Below are 19,283 nucleotides of genomic sequence, written 5' to 3' on the forward strand. Positions count from 1 at the left end.
CATAGTTAAATGTTCTTATAACCATAGTTTTCTTTTGCGGGCCCATTCTCTTCTACGTTTCAGTGAAAGCCAGTCGAACATCTCAGAGGTGCCGTGTGCTCTGAGCAAAAGCAGATCTTTCTAGTGTCCCAACGATAGCAAACACAAGGCTGCCAGTGGCATGTTTGGATTTTAGTGTGAGTATTTGTATTTGTTTCTTGTATAAGGTGGACATTTAGCATTCGGTGCAGTTCAAATAAAAAATACAACTCTGAAACTGTATCATGTGAAATGTCTTTATTCACTCATACACACATATAATAGATACACAATATTAATGGTTAGCTTAGCAATTTTCCCCAAAAACACTTAACAATGCCTTAATCTTAAAAGGCGGAGTGATGACTTTTTAAAAATGTACTACTGTTTTATTATCAATTTGTTTCATCTGTAAATTATGCAACATTTACATGTCATGGTAATTAACCTCCTTCTGAGAGTATCACACATACTCCGGAAAGCAGTGTTTAAAAGTGCTTCAGTATCCAATGTCACTGCTGTCAAAATGCAAATTTAATTTTGTGGCTAGCCTAATCCTTTTACCCTTGACCTTTCACTTAGCTTCCAGAAGGGGGCGCTGTTATACAGTCAGAGTCTGTAAACCTTGCCAAGTGAGAGAACGCTACTTCAGCCGTATCTGGCTTCTCTGTGTTTTAGTAATTGAATAGTGCAACACATTTGCAAATGCAAATTAACTGCAGAGTGCATTTGGCTTTAGTTTTCATGTCTGCTTAATTTTATGTCTCAAAATGGTCAGTCTGCCTATGTTATGTAAAGTTTCATATTTTTGATTCTTTACTGAAAATGCTGTGAAACAGGGACCATGAATATTATATTAATATGAATTACTGCATTTATTTTTGCTTGCTTCCCTCCTGCACTGTAACCAAACTTGCCAAAATCCTTTTGTAAATTTGCCTACATAGAGATACAAGATTACGGAAAAGACATAATCACCGTCCGCTCCAGATGACAATACATGGGACAAAGAAAGGTAAACGGACCAATTAAAAGCCACTGGTGTTGCAAAGGCAGTATTAACAGGTCCTGGAATTTGACTTAACGTTAGTAGTTTAGATGGTTAGCTACACATGCGTAAGCATGATCAAAAGATTTAGCGTGATTTAGCGATCATACCTCTATGGCTGGGCTACTCGGGAACTGGACTAAAACCTAAAGGTTGCTATAATTACTCAGATATTCTTATATTTATACTGTATACTCAGTGGTAGCTTATTTCTGACTATGCAATCAATCCAGTGTTTGTTTCGGTTTATATTAAATTCTATTTGTATTGCTGCTTCATTTCATACATCCCACGTGAACGTAAAAAATATAAAATTGATAAGCCAGCCTGGTCATGATTTAAGTACACGCTGATTTCTAAATCCTGGGAAAAAAACGCGATATGAGTAGGCCACAACAGCGCTCACCATACTGAAAAAAAACAACGGCTTGCAAGGGTACCTCAGATCAAATAAATTAAATTAATTGCTGGCGGGACTGAAGAAATATCACTATGTTTTTAATAGTAGTTGGAAGACCAGTAGTTGTTATAGTTGTCAAGGTTACCTACTCTGATAGTGGGTTTGCGGGGAAATGTACTCCAAAATGAGTCAGGCTTTTGCCGACATAACGAGATATGCAATCGCAGAGAGGATTCTAGATTTTGCTTATTTTTATGCATTTTCTTTATTCAGCACCACACGTTGAAATACAGTATGGTGATTAACTGCGCAGAACATTCCGTTTGCCTCGTTTTATTACCAGATTTCAGTGAGTGTTATACCAGTATCATTATGACAGTAATCATTTCGATCAGGACCATCAGTCTCTAATGATTTGTGAGACTAGCTTATACGGAGGAGAGCATCAACTGCACCCCACGCCCTATAAGCCAACTACACATAAAGCCCCAGTTGAGACTGAATTGAGTCCAATATTGCCTATTAACTGAAGTGAGCTTGATCCCTCTGTTCTAATACAAGAGTCAACATAACCTTTTGAGGTACAGTTAATTATTTACATCTGGATTTGATGCAGTGACTTCCACATGAAGAGTAATTAAACAATGTAAAAATTTAAACACAAGCAAACAAAAATGAGTTTCTCTGCCAAACGCAATGGCATTTTAAAAGATTAGACTATGGATTAATGAAGGTAATGGGATTTATTAAGTTAATATATACAGCACATAATGGCCCATTAAATAAAGTGTAAATTAAATAAAGTCATTAATTCTAGAGTCCACCAATGATCATACCTTAAATTTTTAAATAAACATGCAGACAGTCACGGTTAAGGGTAAATACTGGATATCATCATTGAACTAAATTTTTAATATCGAATGAAGCTGCACGTTATACTTTCCGTTCAAACGTGAAATAAAAAAATTAAAGTTTTTTTTTTTGCATAAATACAACGCAAACGAATACAAAGTATCTTCATCCGTCAAATTAACCCATGTGTTTGCTTTGGTGTTACGTTGTTGGAACTTGGTTGTAGGAATCAAGATCGGTGCAAAATTATTAGAAGTAAGTTAATAGTAAAAAAATGACACAAGATGGAAATTTAAGGACCAAACAGAGAAAAAGAAATCAAGGATTATTATTTGATACTAATAAATAACTGTTAACTATTCCCCTCCCCACAAAAATAAGCACCAAGTTGAAGCATCAGACTGAGGTACAGAATTCATGCTGAAACGTTCCTGAAATGAAGATTGTTCTCAGTCCAACCTAACAGCCACCAAGACTGAAAAAAAAAAGATCGCTCTTTAATTCAGTCATGAAAATAATGCAGGAAATTCTTCTGGTAATTAGCTGATTTAAATGCTTAAATGTTTGGGCAGGTGGCTGTCTCTTAAAGATCTAACCATCAATGGGTTAGTCAGCTAAATGTTTATTGGGGATGTTTTAAGTGGCTCAACTAAATGGCAACCTTTATGATAAAATGGAATATTCGTTTTCTTCATTTTATAATAGCCTGTTGTATTCAGGCAAATGTATAACCAATGTTTAAATCTATTATAAATGTGCATTACTAGGAATAAAAATATCGATACCATACAGTTTCCTCAGATGGAAACGTTACTTAGTCCCCCAGACTACATACAAAAGGGGAAGTCAACTGAAAAGCGTAAACTGTGCTTTTTGCGGACTATAATAAATCAAAATAAATTCTTTGACAAAATACTTTAAGTCACATGAATTACATTAAAGAAAAAAAAGGCTTTTACATTTAGGACGGCCCACCGTAAAACGCTTGTTTAAATGGCATTAGAATCCCTGAACTTAATTCAAATCGCCTAGGCTGTTTCCTTCAAGCAAAACATATAACTCTGTAAGTCATCGGTTTTTAGGGTTTTTGCCCGTTTTCATCATAGGTTTAGTATGTTCCTAGGCGGCATACAGAAATTTTCCTATGACCAAGGAAAAGGGGAAAACTGGAGGTTTGGGAATCATTACAGATTTAGCCAAACCATTGCATTGTACTCCCCCAGTACCCAGGATCGTACCCAGGATCACCCCCAGCACCTCATGTTTCGTCATCCTCATCGTCCTCTTCGCCGTCTGACAGAGCGGCGTGCGGTCGGATCTGTCGGTAGCCGTCCAACCACCTGTCCAGCATCTGCGCGACGAGCGGGTGGGTGCTCCTACGAGAGCTCTTCTGCAGCGCCACCAGCAGGCCGCCCTCCGTCACACAGCAGTCCAGCCACTCCCGCAGCAACCTCTCCTGACGCTCCTCGCTCCCCATCTAGAAACGGAGGTCAAAGGTCGGCGCTCTGCAATGGACTCAAACACCATCGCTATCGTCAGGCAGCATTAAAGTTCAAGAAATGCAAACACCTCCGGGCAGAAAAGCTGACGGTGCTTCTATCGCTGAGTTATCAGTTATTAATTGTAGCGTTAAATAGGTAAAGTGGAAGTCTTTAACGTGTGCAATTACCCGATAAACCGGAATGGAAAAACATACGTATTCAGATACACCTACATATTCGGCTTTCGGCAGCAAAGTATAAATTCTAATACTGCAATGCTGCTGTATACGACCGTAAAAGGTTTGAAATACGATGGTGGAGCACTGATATTTTAGCTGGTGATGCAAACCTCCATTAGCAAGTAGATGTGACAGCTCACTGTTATAAGTATGTCACTGCTGCTGCAATGTTTATTTAGAAGTTGGCCTCCTTCACAAAACCAATCTGCAGCCAACCCTTTGTCTGTATTTACTTTCAATCTCAGCAAAATCATACTTACATAATTACCAGAGAAATGTGTATCCGGAGTCCAGCTGACTCTAACGACTACTTTTCTATCAATTAATATACTATTTACCACTAAATATTCAACTATTTTACCAGTTGGTCGATTAATCTAAACAATAATTTTTCTTCCAGAAAATCGGCAAAAGGAATTTGGCAAGTTTGGTTACAGTGCAGGAGGGAAGCAAGCAAAAATAAATGCAGTAATTCATATTAATCGGCAATTGGCTGCTGTATTTAAGTTAATTTTATTTTTACAGCAACAAACCTGATGTCCTGGCAGGGCTTTAGATGACAGATGCCAGCTTTTTGGCACCATATGGACCTTTCTTACGTCCACAGTCCAATAAGCATATTATTGGTACGCCTAAAATACTAATGAGACGCCTATTGTGATGCTCAAAAGTTAGCAATCTGTATAAATTCGATGTATCCTTATGCTTATTAAGTTCGCTTGGCAGAGCACGCCACATGCAACTGATTCGGTAAATAATGGAACCAATAAGTACTGAAGTGGCAATGAAGAAAGGAACAGCCGAGCAGCCACAACTTCAATTAAAAGAGGGGATCTGGTGTATAAACGGTAAAAAGATGTCGGTGGACGGTGGGACTGTTTTGCAGTCTAAAGTCCGTCAATTGGCACCATCAATGAATGCAGAATAAGCCCAGATTTTCGTCAAACACTTATTCAATGAAGATAGCAGGCAGACAACTTTATGGCTTTATTAATAAGTGTGATTATCAGCTACAAGGACAAAGGATATTAAAAGCTCCCCGAAATAATGGTAATTTAATAATAAAACACAAACAACATTTAAGGTTTCCTGGCAGCCCATCACCCAGAACAGTGCCTCTGTTTTCTCTTCAGGTGCTCGAGCAGTACTGCTGAAACTCTGCACGGTGTAAAACCACCATTTTGTTTTGTGATGATTTGAAATACTCCCACAATTACGTAATGACACTGAAGGAAAACATTTGTCGCAATGAATTGAAGTGTTTCAGAAATCAAGGCAATTTCATTAAAATATATATTTTCTAAAATGCATCAATTTAAAATACTGCTTTTGATTCACTTTCAGCATCAATGTCACGACTATATTGACTAATCACAGCAGCCCTAATCTGGAAGATTTTTTTCATAAATTTTTTTTTCATAAAATATGACGGAAAAGATTTTAAATCCCACCCCCTGTTATGTATGTATTGTGTTCATGAGAATAAATGTGTTCATGCATGCGCCCAGCAAAGGTGAAGCACTCAGTGTTGACCTGTGTTTTGCCCTAAGCTGCCTGAAACATCCTCCAGGCTGTACTGTACTGGATCTTCTAAAATGGAAAGATGAACAACTGACTAAAAGATTATAAGCAGACACCTAATACAGACCGTAGACTTAAGTTAGAGTATCGAACAAGGATATATTCTTAGTGAAAAACCCAGAGCGTAGGTCATCCTTGTACATAGGGTTTATAGTGTATAGTAGTGTTTCCCAATCCAGTCCCCGGGGTCCCATAGACAGTCCACGTTTCTGCTCCCTCCCAGGTAAGGAGCAAAAACATATGCCTATGGTAGTTTCCATGAACTATGTTTAGGCCTCACCTCCGGGGCTGACAGGAAGTGAACATGTAGCAACTTCCTGTCACTGTCCACCAGCGGCAAGAAGATCACCGTGACGTCATCATCCACATTGGGGTTGGCCCCTGCCCCTCGGCTGTCATAGCCATCGTTCTCCATGGCCACCAGGGCTGTGAAGTGGCCCCGCGTGTAACCCAGAGCGATGGGGTTCTTCCAGCAGAAGCTCTGCTCCCACAGCAAGGGCAAGTAAACGCCTTGGAAAAGAAATGGGAATGGAGAGAAACGCAAGCTTTAATTTGGCAAATGGCCTCTTTTCCCCTTCTAGCCAAATGACTGTCTGTTCCCGGAACATGAATAAGTGCCCATAATGCACAGCAACCTTTTACTTACAAGTACTGCGCTGGCTTTACAATTCCACTTATAACATGCCGGAAAACATCCTCCATTAGCGGACCATGAGGCAACATTTGCACTGACTGCAAATTACAACCAGACTGTTTTTAAAACATACTGCCCGGGTCTCCCCTGTGCATTCAGCATACTTCTCTGCAATGACCAACACATGCTCAAAAATAAATAAATAAATAAATAAATGGACATAATGAGCATGATGTACTGTGTTTTTGTAAATATATCATTTAATTAAATTCTTGAAAAAGGCAGCAGGCTCCATTTTACATCAATATAGGGTCTGTTCAGTATTTGTTATATAAAATGTGGTACATCGTAAATATTGTTTTTTGATCAGCGTCATAACTCTGATGCAGGCTCCCCCCCCCCCCCCATTCTGGTCCTAGGGGGGTCCAGAATCCTGCAGAGTTTGCTGATTCCCCTGCTCAAACACATCTAAACCAGCTAATTACCAGGCTTAGTCGGTGTGTTTGGGCAGGAAAATCTGCAAACTGTGTAATATGCAATAATTTGATCCTGCCCACCGTCTTAGGGAAGATCTTATGGGGAAAATTAACAAAAGTCAGAAATAACAATGTATTAATGATCAGGGCGTGCTTAGTTCAGGACATCCATTCTTACAAATATTTTTTTAGATTTGTTTTTGAACAAGAATGATTTTTGGCATGAAGTTTTTTTTTTTATCCTTTAAAGAGATTCAAGTTTTTTTTTTTTTTTTTTTACCAGGAGCATCTTGTTAAATGAATATTGAGACACAAGGCTAAAGTGTGCAGTACCTCGCAGTTTAAATAAGGACTCAATGAAACATGAAACAAATAAACCAAGGCAAGCTGAGTAAAGGACAACATTTTACGGTTTGAAATTATTTCACGCCCCATTTCGGATTAAAGGGGTACAAAAAAAAACACTGTACTTCTACGAACTGAACAACATTTCACTTTAATGTGTAAACTTTGAGAAGTAGTGCAATGAAATTTAATCAAAGCACTCACCTTGAAATCGAGTGTAACCTAGTGCTTCACCACGAAAACTCTTGTAATACTTCACTCCATAAACTATGATGGGCCGACGGAAAATGTGTGCGAGAACAAAAATGTGTGTCTGCTCCAGGCTGGCCCCAGGCTGTAGTACAGGGGAGAAAAGAGTGTGTGTGTGTATGTGTGTGTGTGAGAGCGAGAGAGACAGACAGACAGACAGAGAGAGAGAGAGAGAGAGAGAGAGAGAGAAAGAGAGAAGGGTGTGTGAGAAAGTTAGAGAGAGACAGACAGACAGAGAGAGAGCGAGAGAGAGGGGTGTGTGATAGAGGGGTGAGATAGAGAGAGAGAGAGAGAGAGAATTTTTATTGCTCTTGACTCAATGTGCTCCATCATTTATGTGAAAGAACTAACAAAATACTAGTTAGGCTTTAATGTACACCTCACAAACAGATCAGTATTTGACGTGTCTGAGTTTAAAACTGTAAACTACAAAAGCACAAAACTGCATATACTGCATCTTTAAATCACTAAAACAAATTATTGCAAAACATCATGCTTGGCAAAGTGTACTGCTAATAAAGACTCATCTGTTTAGTGTAAAACTATGACCCACTTCACTGAACACATATTTCATCTTAACTATCCTGATGCAGTCATAATCTCTCACACATGTGCCTGTTCACTGACAGTGTTTCTCTAACGACAATATCAACAATAAACATGAATAAAATTTCCTTATTGTTGTTCAACACTTTTATGCAGAATGATTTATATTTACATTTCATTGCCTAACATTCATTTTTTTTTTTGTCACCAAAAGGGCCGTAATATCCCCATTTGGAATTAACCACATCACTGCATCCTGCCCTTGTATCAAAGATACAATAACAGCAACCTTGAAGAGAATGCTTGCATCCAAATTGTGAAATATTGCAAAAGCTATAAAACTGTCTATAAATCCAAACCAGTCCCAAATGACAGGATGCAAAACTACTCATATTATGCAGTTCAAGTCTACTTAAGTGTTATATAAACATGGCAACAACAAGTGTGATGTCGTTACAGTGACAAAGCTGTGTGGGAAGTCTTCCTACCTGACTGGCCAATGACAAGATGAATGCCCAGTCTTCCTGCCACTGTTCTTCCCGCAGGGAGAACTGCAGACCACAGCTCTGTGAGTACCATGACTCCCACTCCTTCCAGCGCATGTAGAACCTGAGGCCGCAGAGCACAGTCACGTCTCACGCCTCTAGTAAACCGTCGCCAAACGCCGATCACTCCAAAAAGCCTGAGATGCTTCAGTTTGACTATGCAAATATGAACAGTATGGAAGAACACTATCAGACTACTGGATGAGATTTATGTTCTGGGATCATTCTTCCTGCTCTAAACACCCATCACCTGAAAAAGTCTGAAAAGTCCATCCATTTTCCGCAACCTCTGGAGTCCGGAGTCTGTCCCAGAGGCAGGGAACAAACCAGGATGGGGTGCCAACCCATCGCAGGGCACACTCACACACACACACACACACACATTGGTAACTCCAATTAACCTCAGCATGTTTTTGGACTGTGGGGGGAGTTCCTGGAGAAAACCCCACAACGACATGGGGAGAACATGAAGCCACGATAGAGACTCGAACCCTGGTCCCAGAGGTGTGAGGCAACAGGGCTAACCACTGCGCCACCATGCCACCAAGAATCTTCAACGTTACTATGCAAATATGACAACTGGATGAGCATTACTGGACTATTCGATGAGATTTATACTGTGGGATACATCTGAGGGGCGGCATGGTGGTGCAGTGGTTAGCACTGTCGCCTCACACCTCTGGGACCCGGGTTCGAGTCTCCGCCTGGGTCACATGTGTGCGGAGTTTGCATGTTCTCCCCGTGTCGTCGTGGGGTTTCCTCTGGGTACTCCGGTTTCGCCCCACAGTCCAAAAACATGCTGAGGCTAATTGGAGTTGCTGAATTGCCCATAGGTGTGCATGTGTGAGTGAATGGTGTGTGAGTGTGCCCTGCGATGGGCTGGCCCCCCATCCTGGGTTGTTCCCTGCCTCGTGCCCATTGATTCCGGGATAGGCTCCGGACCCCCCGCGACCCAATAGGATAAGCGGTTTGGAAAATGGATGGATGGATGGATGGATGGATGGATACATCTGAACCTGCCCACTACTGCCCAATACCTCACCAGTGCGAGCAGTCATGCAGGCTGTCATGGAGAGTTTTGCGGAGGACAGAGTCTTTATCGTAGATGCCCCAAGTGGCCTGCAACACAGAATCCAGCAAGCAGTCTCCCGCAGTGCGATTCCACAGGGCGTAAAGCCTGCTATCCAACCGGCTTCCCAGCTCCAGTGACCAGTTAATAATGGGCGACTCCTCCTCCAGTTCTGCCAAGGAAAGAGATGACTTAATCTCTTATTCTGTATTCATCTCCTTTCCTGCAAACTGGAACCTCCGTAACCTACTTTGCGTAGCTAAATAGGTCAAAAGACGTATTTGAGACACCCAGAACTCAGAACATAGGGTGACGGAAACACACAAACACCGTGGTCCCAGGAGAGTGTGTCTTTCAATTAGAAATATGCACAAACCTAATTACCCTAATTACAATATAAGCACTGAGCTCTCAGAAGGACCAGACGTCACAGCTAATCCTGATATGGAAGAAGAGTCAGTGGAAGAACCTTCATCGTTTTATCACATCTATGAAAACAACTAGTGGTTACAAAATCATCATTGTTCCCACTTCATTTGTTCCTTGCAGCCAACAAATCATGGATTCAGAATTACCTTACATAAATTCTTTTACCTTTTTGTACGTCTCGATCAAGGACCTCATCAAACAGCTTCTCTTGAACCGTAGTGGGTAAGTCCTCGATATCTACAAAGAACACATTTTATTTGTTTTTTTTTTCTCCCCAGGAGCCCCAAAATAAAATCCACTGTATTAAAATGCAGGCCGGCACGATGGCTCAGGTGGATATCACTGTCACCTCACACCGAACCTGCAGACTAACTAGCTTCTGCCAAAGGCCTGTACATGTATGCCCTCTGTGATGACCCAGGATGCACCACAGTCCATTGCTGCCTGGGGTAGGCACCAAGCCACACCCTCCCCCAAGACCGCACCGAGGATATGTGGTTAGAAGGTGTAGAAATGTACATACATTTTTAGAATTACAGATGCTCCTCTACTTACAAAAGAGAAATGTTCCGAACGGCCGTCCGTGACTTGAAATGTTCATAAGTCGTTATTCAACATCATTTTAACTGTATATGCAAGTACAAAGAACTAGGGTGCTGGGAGGCTATCCTATGCTTCATGCCTGTGACATTAGCTAGAAAATTAACATTTAAAACTGTAAGCCATAAAACCACTGACTCCTGTTCCTGACAAGCAACTGTCATTTTTGTGAGCTTAAGTGAAAAAAACGAAAAAAAAAAAAAAACACTAGTCTACTTTCATGACAATTTTAAAAAGCTATTTGTAAAATAGTTGACCTGCTACGGATGAGTTCGCCAAAAGCAGTTTATATCCACATGCTACAAAGACAACTGCTACGTATTCTCTTGCTCACAAATGCACGTACTGAGCTGAACAGAAAGCTGTCGTTTTGACCTCAGGCTAACGGGCAAGTTTAACATGAAGAAAAGACAATAAGGTATCAGGGAGGCCACTGAGGGTACACAGGAAACCGCACGACCAATCACAAGACAGTGCTGCAGATACATTCTTGAACTCTTGCCTGAGATCGCACCTTGAAATGAACAGAGCTTCAACTAAGATCTGTATTTAGTTACACGGGATGTGAACCAAAGCCGGCTAGGTAAGCTTACTATAAACAGGAGGAGGATTTGGTGCCACGCTCACCTGCCGGAAGGGTGAACGTCACGAGGTCAGCGAGGAAGTAGCAGGCGAAGTCGCCCTTGCGCTGGTGAAGGGATGCAGCTACCTCCCTCCGGATCTGCTCTGTCAGTTCCAGACTCACCATGGCTGGGATGCGCTTGGCCGCCTGCCCGGAGACCTGAGCACAGTCATGTACAGCGGTTACTAGCGTTACGCACGGCAGTCAAGTAACAGGCAGCCCTCCTGAGAGGTCGGCATTCCGGCGAAATGGCATCATGCAAACAGCACAACAGACATCGATCATAGCTAAAGTCACGCACAGCCCAACGAAACTTTCCCCTAAAGGTGAGTAAACCATGCTTATCTAACTCTGACTTAAAGGAACCCAGGGTTGTAGCTTGCACTACAATAAGAGGAAGACTATTCCATACTCTGCTTCCTCTTTTTGAATACTACTCTACTCTGAAGGCCCACGGCAACAAGAACCACGAGCACAATAACTAAAACACCATTAAAATAACATTCTGCCAAATAAACTAGATTAAAATTAAAATGGTAAATAATATCAAATGGATAGCTTGAATTTAATTAAACCTTTGTCAGCACTTTAGTGACAGCTTGAGCTTTAAATAAATAAATACTTTCTTCAATCACATTTAATCAGCTGTAAGTTACATGAAATCTAATCCATACCTCAGCCTAACACCCACGAAAGTATTGTTTTGGTAAACAAGTCATCAAAAAGTCAATATATATATATTTTTTTCAATGGTAACCAAACACATTTCTTATAATCTATGTAAAGGTTCTTCTGACTGTGTGAGTGTGCCCTGCAATGGAGTTGGCGCCCCATCCTGGGTTGTTCCCTGCCTTGCGCCCATAGCCTCCGAGATAGGATCCAGACCCCCCCCCCCCCCCAAACCCTGAATAGAATAAGCATTAACAGAAGATGGATGGATGGATGGATGGATGGATGGGTGGGTGGGGATATTCTGACTGACCCTAACTGCCAGGCTAGCAGTTGCCGCTAGGTGTCCCTTAACGTCCATCCACGCTTTACCTCTGTGAGGAGCACGGCCAGCATGTCCTGCCTCTGGAAGCGGATGGCCAAGTGGACCAGCGTGAAGCCCTCATCGAAAGCAGACGGTCGATTCAGGAGGTGCGCCTCCTCGGCCGTCAGCTGCCGGGAGGTGTCCCCGCCCGACGACTTGTAGGCCTCCACAGGGGCCAGGACACCCTCCACCACACCTGGGGGTGAGACAGGATACAGTGAAGTGAACTTTTCTCATCGCAGGGGGGGGATTCTTGTGCATACAGAACGGAGGTACATAAAGTACATAAAATTGCAAAGACAAAGTACAAAGACAGTACAGATAGTGCAAACAAGTAAACCCAATGTAATCAAATTTTAGAAGTACACAGTACACAAAAAGAATATCTTGAAAAAAGAATATTGTACAGGAAATAAATAAGCCTAAATAAAATAACGGGTGTTTAAAACTCTAACCACTCAGTGCTGCGTGTAGCATTCAGTCACTAATTTGTGGAGTAGGCAAGATTCCCATAACAGTTGTTTTCTTCATTGGCTTCAGTTACCTGAGACAATGAGTAGTGGAACATGGACGTTTTTTTCAAGTGGGGGGAATCTTAACGAATTTCCCTTTACTATAAAAAAGCAAACAAATTCCCATACTCAAAAATAAAACTCAAAAGCAGATGACGATTTCTAATGAGAAGAAGAAATAATTGTCGTTAAAGACATCTGTTTTGCGAAGCAAGCATACTGTCAAAGAGTTCTCACAAAGGCAGTGACAGGCAAAGTTTGGGAAGAAATGCAAACGTGCGCATTTCTGGAACACGCATTTGTGGGCCTAGTGTACTCAGCATCTGTCTCCTCATATACGAGAGCATTTCGCAACAATTCACATTAACTGCAGTGTAAGACAGGACAGTGGTGTGTGAAAAATGGGGATGACAGGCTGAGGGCAAGTGAGCGCGGACGCTGGGATACTCAGAGTTCCCCTCCAATTTTTACATTTTCCAAGTGACAACCTTTGCATTTATAGCTGACACCCAATACAGCAGAGAGAACCGCATCAATCGGCAAGCCAGTAAGAATCTTCGACCTAAACATACACTTAAATCTTCTTCGACCATTAAAATTTAAACAGCATTGCAAAAAAAAAAAAAAACTCAAGATTTCAGATTTCAGTAAATTTCAGTAAATTTCAGAACACATAACCATTGACTGTGATTTACATTTATACAGCATTGCAGCTTTTATCCAGAGAGATGAACAACTGAGAAAGCAGCATCGGCCCCTGGATCAGCTGAAGCTGAGGGCCTTAGTCAAGGGCCCAACAGTGACATCACTCAGCCTGCCACAGGATGTGAACCAGTAACCTAGGCAATAGAGTTTTCACAAGCTTTAAACCCAAAGCGAGGTAATGCTTAAATGTCCGCACGCAGTCCAATTCGCCTCGCACTGTCATCTTTCGTGCACTTGGTTCGGAGCAGGTGTAAACCTTGCACGCCGGCCCCAAAAAGGATGGGGTGATTGCTGTTGCGAGCAAAGAGGAGAGAATCATTTTTCGCCGCAGAGAATCCAATTATCACGGTAAAGTGGAGCTCTGAGGCCTCGGCGGCATGACACCTCGACAATCTTCAAAGACCCTCTCCCCCACCCCCGTCTTTAATTTTCCTACAAGCTACATCCTTGGCTGACATGAACCTTTCAACTATGACGCTGAGGAAAAGTAAAGAAAATCTGCAGCACGCAGGACAGTCGCTGAGTCATTCTCCAGATTCACATATCAGAAGAGCGACAAATTAAAAATGCAGTCAAATTCAGCGGTCCGTCCCACTGCCAGTGTGACCATTAAGCACAAGTGTGAATTCCAAGTTTTGTGTTGGCATGACAGGAAAAAGTGTGAATTAAGTGTCAACAAACATGCGGCAGAAAATGGCTCAAAAACTGCAAACTGCGGCTGTTTGTTTAAAATAGGAAATAAAAGGACAGACGAAGACAAAAGATAATAAAATGATTATGCAATCTAAAATGTAAGGATGCGTTTGCATGAAATCACTGATCTTACAGCTGGCAGCTACTATGATTGAAATGTACTCTCATTTTATGGTAGATATGTTTGCAATAAATTAACTCCAACCCCTTCATGAACAAAATCCGGCAAAATAGTACTCAAATTCTTGTTAGGTTTTTGCAATGTTTATAAGGTGCTGTTTATCTCCTGTTCCAATACTGCCTATATCAGTACCTGGGCATGCGTTGATAGCTCAGCCTAAATGTACTTATCTATGCCAAGTTCTCTCCTTGACAGCTGTATGTAATATAATGTGCTATTTGCCACACACGTCTGCTAAAAAAATAAATGCAATGTAATAGTCCTTGTCGATTCAATGCATTTATGCTTAACCCCTTTTCAAATGTAAATTTCAGTCCTTCCGTTATTTTTTCCATTCACCAAGTACAGTTACAGAACCTGCTGAGGTTGCATTGTTTTCATTAAGATGCACCATCTGACACAGATAATATCAATAAAAAGGGTGTTCCAGCGAATCACAGCAACCGGGCCAAATGGCTGGCTTATTCATTTACTGTAGGAAGTCCAGAGCATATGGTAAAAGGACACAGAAATGTGATAAAGCTCCCAAAAGTAGACCTTTTGCGATAAATATTTGATCCTAAGTTGTTAAGAACCTCGCTTTAAATAACCAAAGTTTAAATTTCTAGATTTGTCTTTCTTAAGCAACTAACTCATTTATTTCATATAAGTTAACAAGGCAAGCTGCCAGCCATAATCAGCAAAGCAATACATTCACCACAAAGCATTTTTTTTAAAGAATAAAGCGACTGTATGCATTTCTCCCAGAGAGACCAAGTTAAGGAAGCAGTTATTCATCCAGATATATACATTTGTAAAAAAAAAAAAGTAATTACATTTACAATAAAATATTATTACATATTGCTATGACTAACGTAAGCCATATTTTGAAATGTAACTTTACAATATAATAAAATTTAATTTAACTTCAAATGGCATTTTCATCTGACCAGTAGGGGGCGCACTCCTAGTAAAATCGTCATCTCGGTCTCTTTCTCACCCATGCAAAAAAAGAAACACATTAACGCCTCTGATGCTTCAGGCAAAAATGGGTCCACTAAAGGCCAGCTAACAACGATCAGTGCCACATCTCTGGACGGCAACCACAATATGCCCCCTGTTGGGAGCCCTGAGACGCGTACCAGGAATGCCAACGGGATGCAGCTGGCATCCGCCAATCTCCCCGGAGAGGATGAGTGTTCACCTCAAGCAGCATGACTCAAACTCATGTGGTGGGCAGATGAAGCCAGAAGGTGACTGAAGAACAACCTGCTTATGTTTCCCTGACCACAGGCAGCTCAGAAGACCCTGCCTCCTCCCATCTGTAATGAGCTGGAGTGCTGGTGCAGTCCCATGGAAGCATAACACCGGGGCTGCGTCCTTCAATCTGCCGACTCACGCAGACCGGCACCGGGAACCGATGCCCTGATGGGTTTGGGTTTGGCCTTGACCACAGTTCACGCTTTGCTCTTCTAAAATGCCAAAATGTCCCCAGTTTCATGTGCTATTCTGTATAAATGAAGTAGTAACATACTATCGCACATCCATGTCAAGTGCTTTGGCTGACTCTGTTATGAAAGACACTATATAAAGATTAATTAAACTGAACTGACATACTGCCGGTGACCTCAGAGCTGGACACAATCACTTGAAAACGGAGTTAATTTCTAATCAGCTGATCCAAACCCTCTTTTTCCTGCCTTTTCAACCCCACCCCCCCCCCCCCTTTTCCTTGAATAAATTCTGTCCCTTCTGGGAAAACACTACTGAGAGACAGCACAACAAATAGTTTGAAGTATTTAAAATCAGTCACTGTAATCAAATAAACATGCTAAAAAAGAGAATGATTGAAAGTTGCACAACCAAAACTCCTAAGAGAAGTACTTTATCAAATTATTCCAGTCATAAAACATCCTAATACCACATTTTACACTGGGAAACAAAAAAAAAAAACTCTTCTTCTGTTTTGGAAAGATTTTCTATCTTGAATTTGTCAAATCTGAAAAGCAACTAAAATCAATCATCAGCAATGAATTTCCTTCTTAAAAAAACTGCAGCTGACTGAAGAGCACCATTTGAAATTTGTAACGGTATGGTCATGGTCATGGTCATGGTCATGGTCATGGTCATGGTCATGGTCGTCCCTGAGCAGCTACTCACCTACACAGGCATTGAGAAACAACAAGTCTGTTTTCCTCAACCTGTTTTGAATCAGCTTCAGCTCTTTTAAGTTGTTTTCCTTCACTCCCTCGTTGCCGCTGCTGCTGCTTGCGGCTGCCAGCTCAATCCTCTGGAAGTCCACGGTCACCGCTGGCTGGCTCTCAGGGTTTGAGGCGGAGCCCCTCTGCTCTCCGCTGCAGCATCCCTGCTGCTGGTCCCGTTCACTAATGGCGGCGAGGGAACAGTCATGCTTGGTTTGCTCTAATGTCCCCGGTTCACTAGGCTCACAAATTGTACAGTGCAGTTCACGAGCCGGGGGCTTGTTGCGGTCATTGTTTGCCGCGCAGAAGTCCGTCAGAGGGGGTGATGGAGACGTCGGTGGCTGGGACACCGGTCCCGGAGTCTGTGTGACCTCGACGGGACCGCAGGACCGCTGACAGAGGCACTGCGTGCACCTCACAGCACGCGGCCAGTTCAGGTAGGTGCAGATGTGACAGGACCATTTGGCGACTGCTTCATCAGCAATCTGATCAGGGCAAATTAGCATGCCAACGTCCCTGCTGGGAGGGGTGGCCCCCCAGCCTGGCCAGGGCTTTCGAGCCCAGCCGCTCTTGAAGGGCTCTTCGGTGATGATGGTACCGCCGGGCCTGGCGGCTCGGCACATCGTGCACTTGATTGCAGACGGCCAGTTCTCGTACGTGCAGTACTCACAAGCCCATTTCGAACCCGGCTCCGTCATTGCGGGCGAGTCACCCTGCGCGCTCAAGCACAGAGCTGCGGAAACAAACAAGCATATTCATAAACTGCTTTACTAACCCCATACCTACACTGCAAGAACTAGAAATATTCCATACAGCAAAACTTGAAAGGAGGAACCTTATTTATAAGGCAGCAAATCAAAAACATATTTATATATTGGCAGACAAATAAATGACTACACTGGCCTATGTCAACAGATCACTTTTTATTTATTTGGACAATGACTACAGTGAGAGACAGAAAAAACATTGTTTAGTGTCAAGCATCTGTCAAAAAGGAATATCAAATCATAATTATGTACCACGATTCTGAAATAAATTCAAATAGCTATTATGTAACTCGAAACCTTTGACCAGAAATCCCATCCGAAATGGTGCCCAGAGTATTATGAGGCAAAATAACTCTATATCACAGACTGTCAACATAGAATTCCCAAAATATGTGGCCAAAAAAGAGATCTCAAGAGACACCAGCCTTTTAAAATTCAAATTATTCATTAAAAATTTTATATTGATAATTAACTATTAATTTTATTAGAAAAATCCTGCAGATCGTTCTTAGCTATTGCTGACACACAACAAAAACATGATTTATATTGGGAAGCACAGTTTTTTTTTACCTTGTTATAATCGGAACTTACATCTGAATAATGTAAGTTATTAATAGAGTTATTAATATTTATTATTATTACAATAATGGCGACCAGGTAAGTGTCCTGTAATTCTTCACGATTGTCATAACCGTACTTATAACCAAATATAGCGGAAATATCTTTTGCTATTCGCTTACTCAAAGTTAAGACAAGTTGTAAGAAAGTCAACTGAAGTAACGCCCACCGCCCCATATAAACAGGTAGAAAAGCTCCTGTCAAACGTGGACGCGTATGGTTATTTTGAACACAGCTACTAACCTGGTTATAATCACAAGGTACTTTGGTACCAATCAGAGCTATTAGAAGAATTCTCCAGTGTATTTTACTTCCCAGAAGACGAAGCTTCTCACGAATACCGCTGAAATCCAACATGCCTCCGGGTGGGTCCTGTACAAGACAGGGGTCCATCTGCGTCTACTCAGTGTCTGTAAGCTTACCCTACAGCAACATCATGGGGCTGACAGATTCTCCAGACACTATCGCTGTCAAACTAACAGCTGGTACTTTAAATGACAGCTTGTTGATTGTTTGGTTGCCCGTAGCGCAACGCAATTGAAACGATTTCAATCATGAATGGCGGCTTAATAGCATTAGTTGCATGCTCTGCAGACGGTTTTGGACATGTAGGCAGGCCCTTACATTTTTTAATGTTTACCCTCCTTTCCCAGGCTGTGGCTCACGATCTTCGGATTGGCCAGCCCTTCCACCGTCCTCTTCGGCTTGTCCAAATGCGATCCCGATCGCGTACTGTTTCTTTCCAAGTGCTGCAGTCAGCCAGCTACATATTCACCATTATTTATAATGGAGATATAAAGGAACTACTCGCACTCTGTACGGCACCCCTTATAGCCTCTATATTCGGATTTTAAACCATTGTGATCCAGATTTTCGACATACGTTGCAGTAAATCCCACCTACGGTAGCAACCGGGAAGCCAAATAATCCAAAATAAACCTTCAGCAGGGCCCTTGGTAAAGGGGTGTGTCTGTGGCGTCGCCACGTGGATGAGCCAGCGAACATGATTGGATGCTTTTCTATGCGGCATTTTATTGGCCAATCAGCGGTCTCGTTTGAGCTTGTCTGTAGTAAACTGTTACTTCATAGCGTGTCCGGATGCGATTGAAATAACCTGTATCTTTTTATTAGTTTATTAGTTGCGTTACGTTACATCCGCTCGTAATTCATAGAAACGAGACAGTGTACTTCGCTAACTGTGTCGTCGCCTTAGCCAGAAGTCACAAGTAGTAATCTTGGTAATAATTTGCCCAAAAGAACAGTTAAGTCCACTGAACACTTCACGACCTGTTTGTAAGAATCTCCTATTCCTAGGTTAACATATATGTATACACACACACACACACACACACACACACACACACACACACACACACACACACGAATGATGATTTATCAATCATCTTCGTTATTTGTAATTTCCAAGTGCTTTAATCGATCCTGAATGTCCAGATGTAGCC

General features: G+C 41.8%; 1 protein-coding gene across 2 annotated transcripts; it reads right to left on the reverse strand.

The window, feature by feature from the left end:
• Nucleotides 1–261: 261 nt before the first annotated feature.
• Nucleotides 262–19,253, reverse strand: LOC125739361 (ubiquitin thioesterase ZRANB1-like). 2 transcript variants are annotated; one of them, XM_049009396.1, is made up of 10 exons: nucleotides 18,448–19,253; nucleotides 16,398–17,171; nucleotides 12,176–12,363; nucleotides 11,140–11,293; nucleotides 10,078–10,149; nucleotides 9,457–9,655; nucleotides 8,358–8,478; nucleotides 7,279–7,408; nucleotides 5,900–6,129; nucleotides 262–3,795 (listed from the first exon to the last, which is right to left on the reverse strand). In XM_049009396.1, exons 2-10 carry the CDS (start codon nucleotides 17,134–17,136, stop codon nucleotides 3,577–3,579), a joined length of 2,052 nt encoding a protein of 683 aa, XP_048865353.1. In that variant the 5' UTR covers nucleotides 17,137–17,171; nucleotides 18,448–19,253; the 3' UTR covers nucleotides 262–3,576. The 2 variants fall into 2 exon arrangements, with proteins under 2 accessions (XP_048865353.1, XP_048865354.1); XM_049009397.1 differs by lacking the exon at nucleotides 18,448–19,253 and adding an exon at nucleotides 18,067–18,419.
• Nucleotides 19,254–19,283: the final 30 nt, after the last annotated feature.

Source organism: Brienomyrus brachyistius, chromosome 3 (genome assembly GCF_023856365.1).
Source record: "Brienomyrus brachyistius isolate T26 chromosome 3, BBRACH_0.4, whole genome shotgun sequence".
NCBI lineage: Eukaryota > Metazoa > Chordata > Actinopteri > Osteoglossiformes > Mormyridae > Brienomyrus > Brienomyrus brachyistius.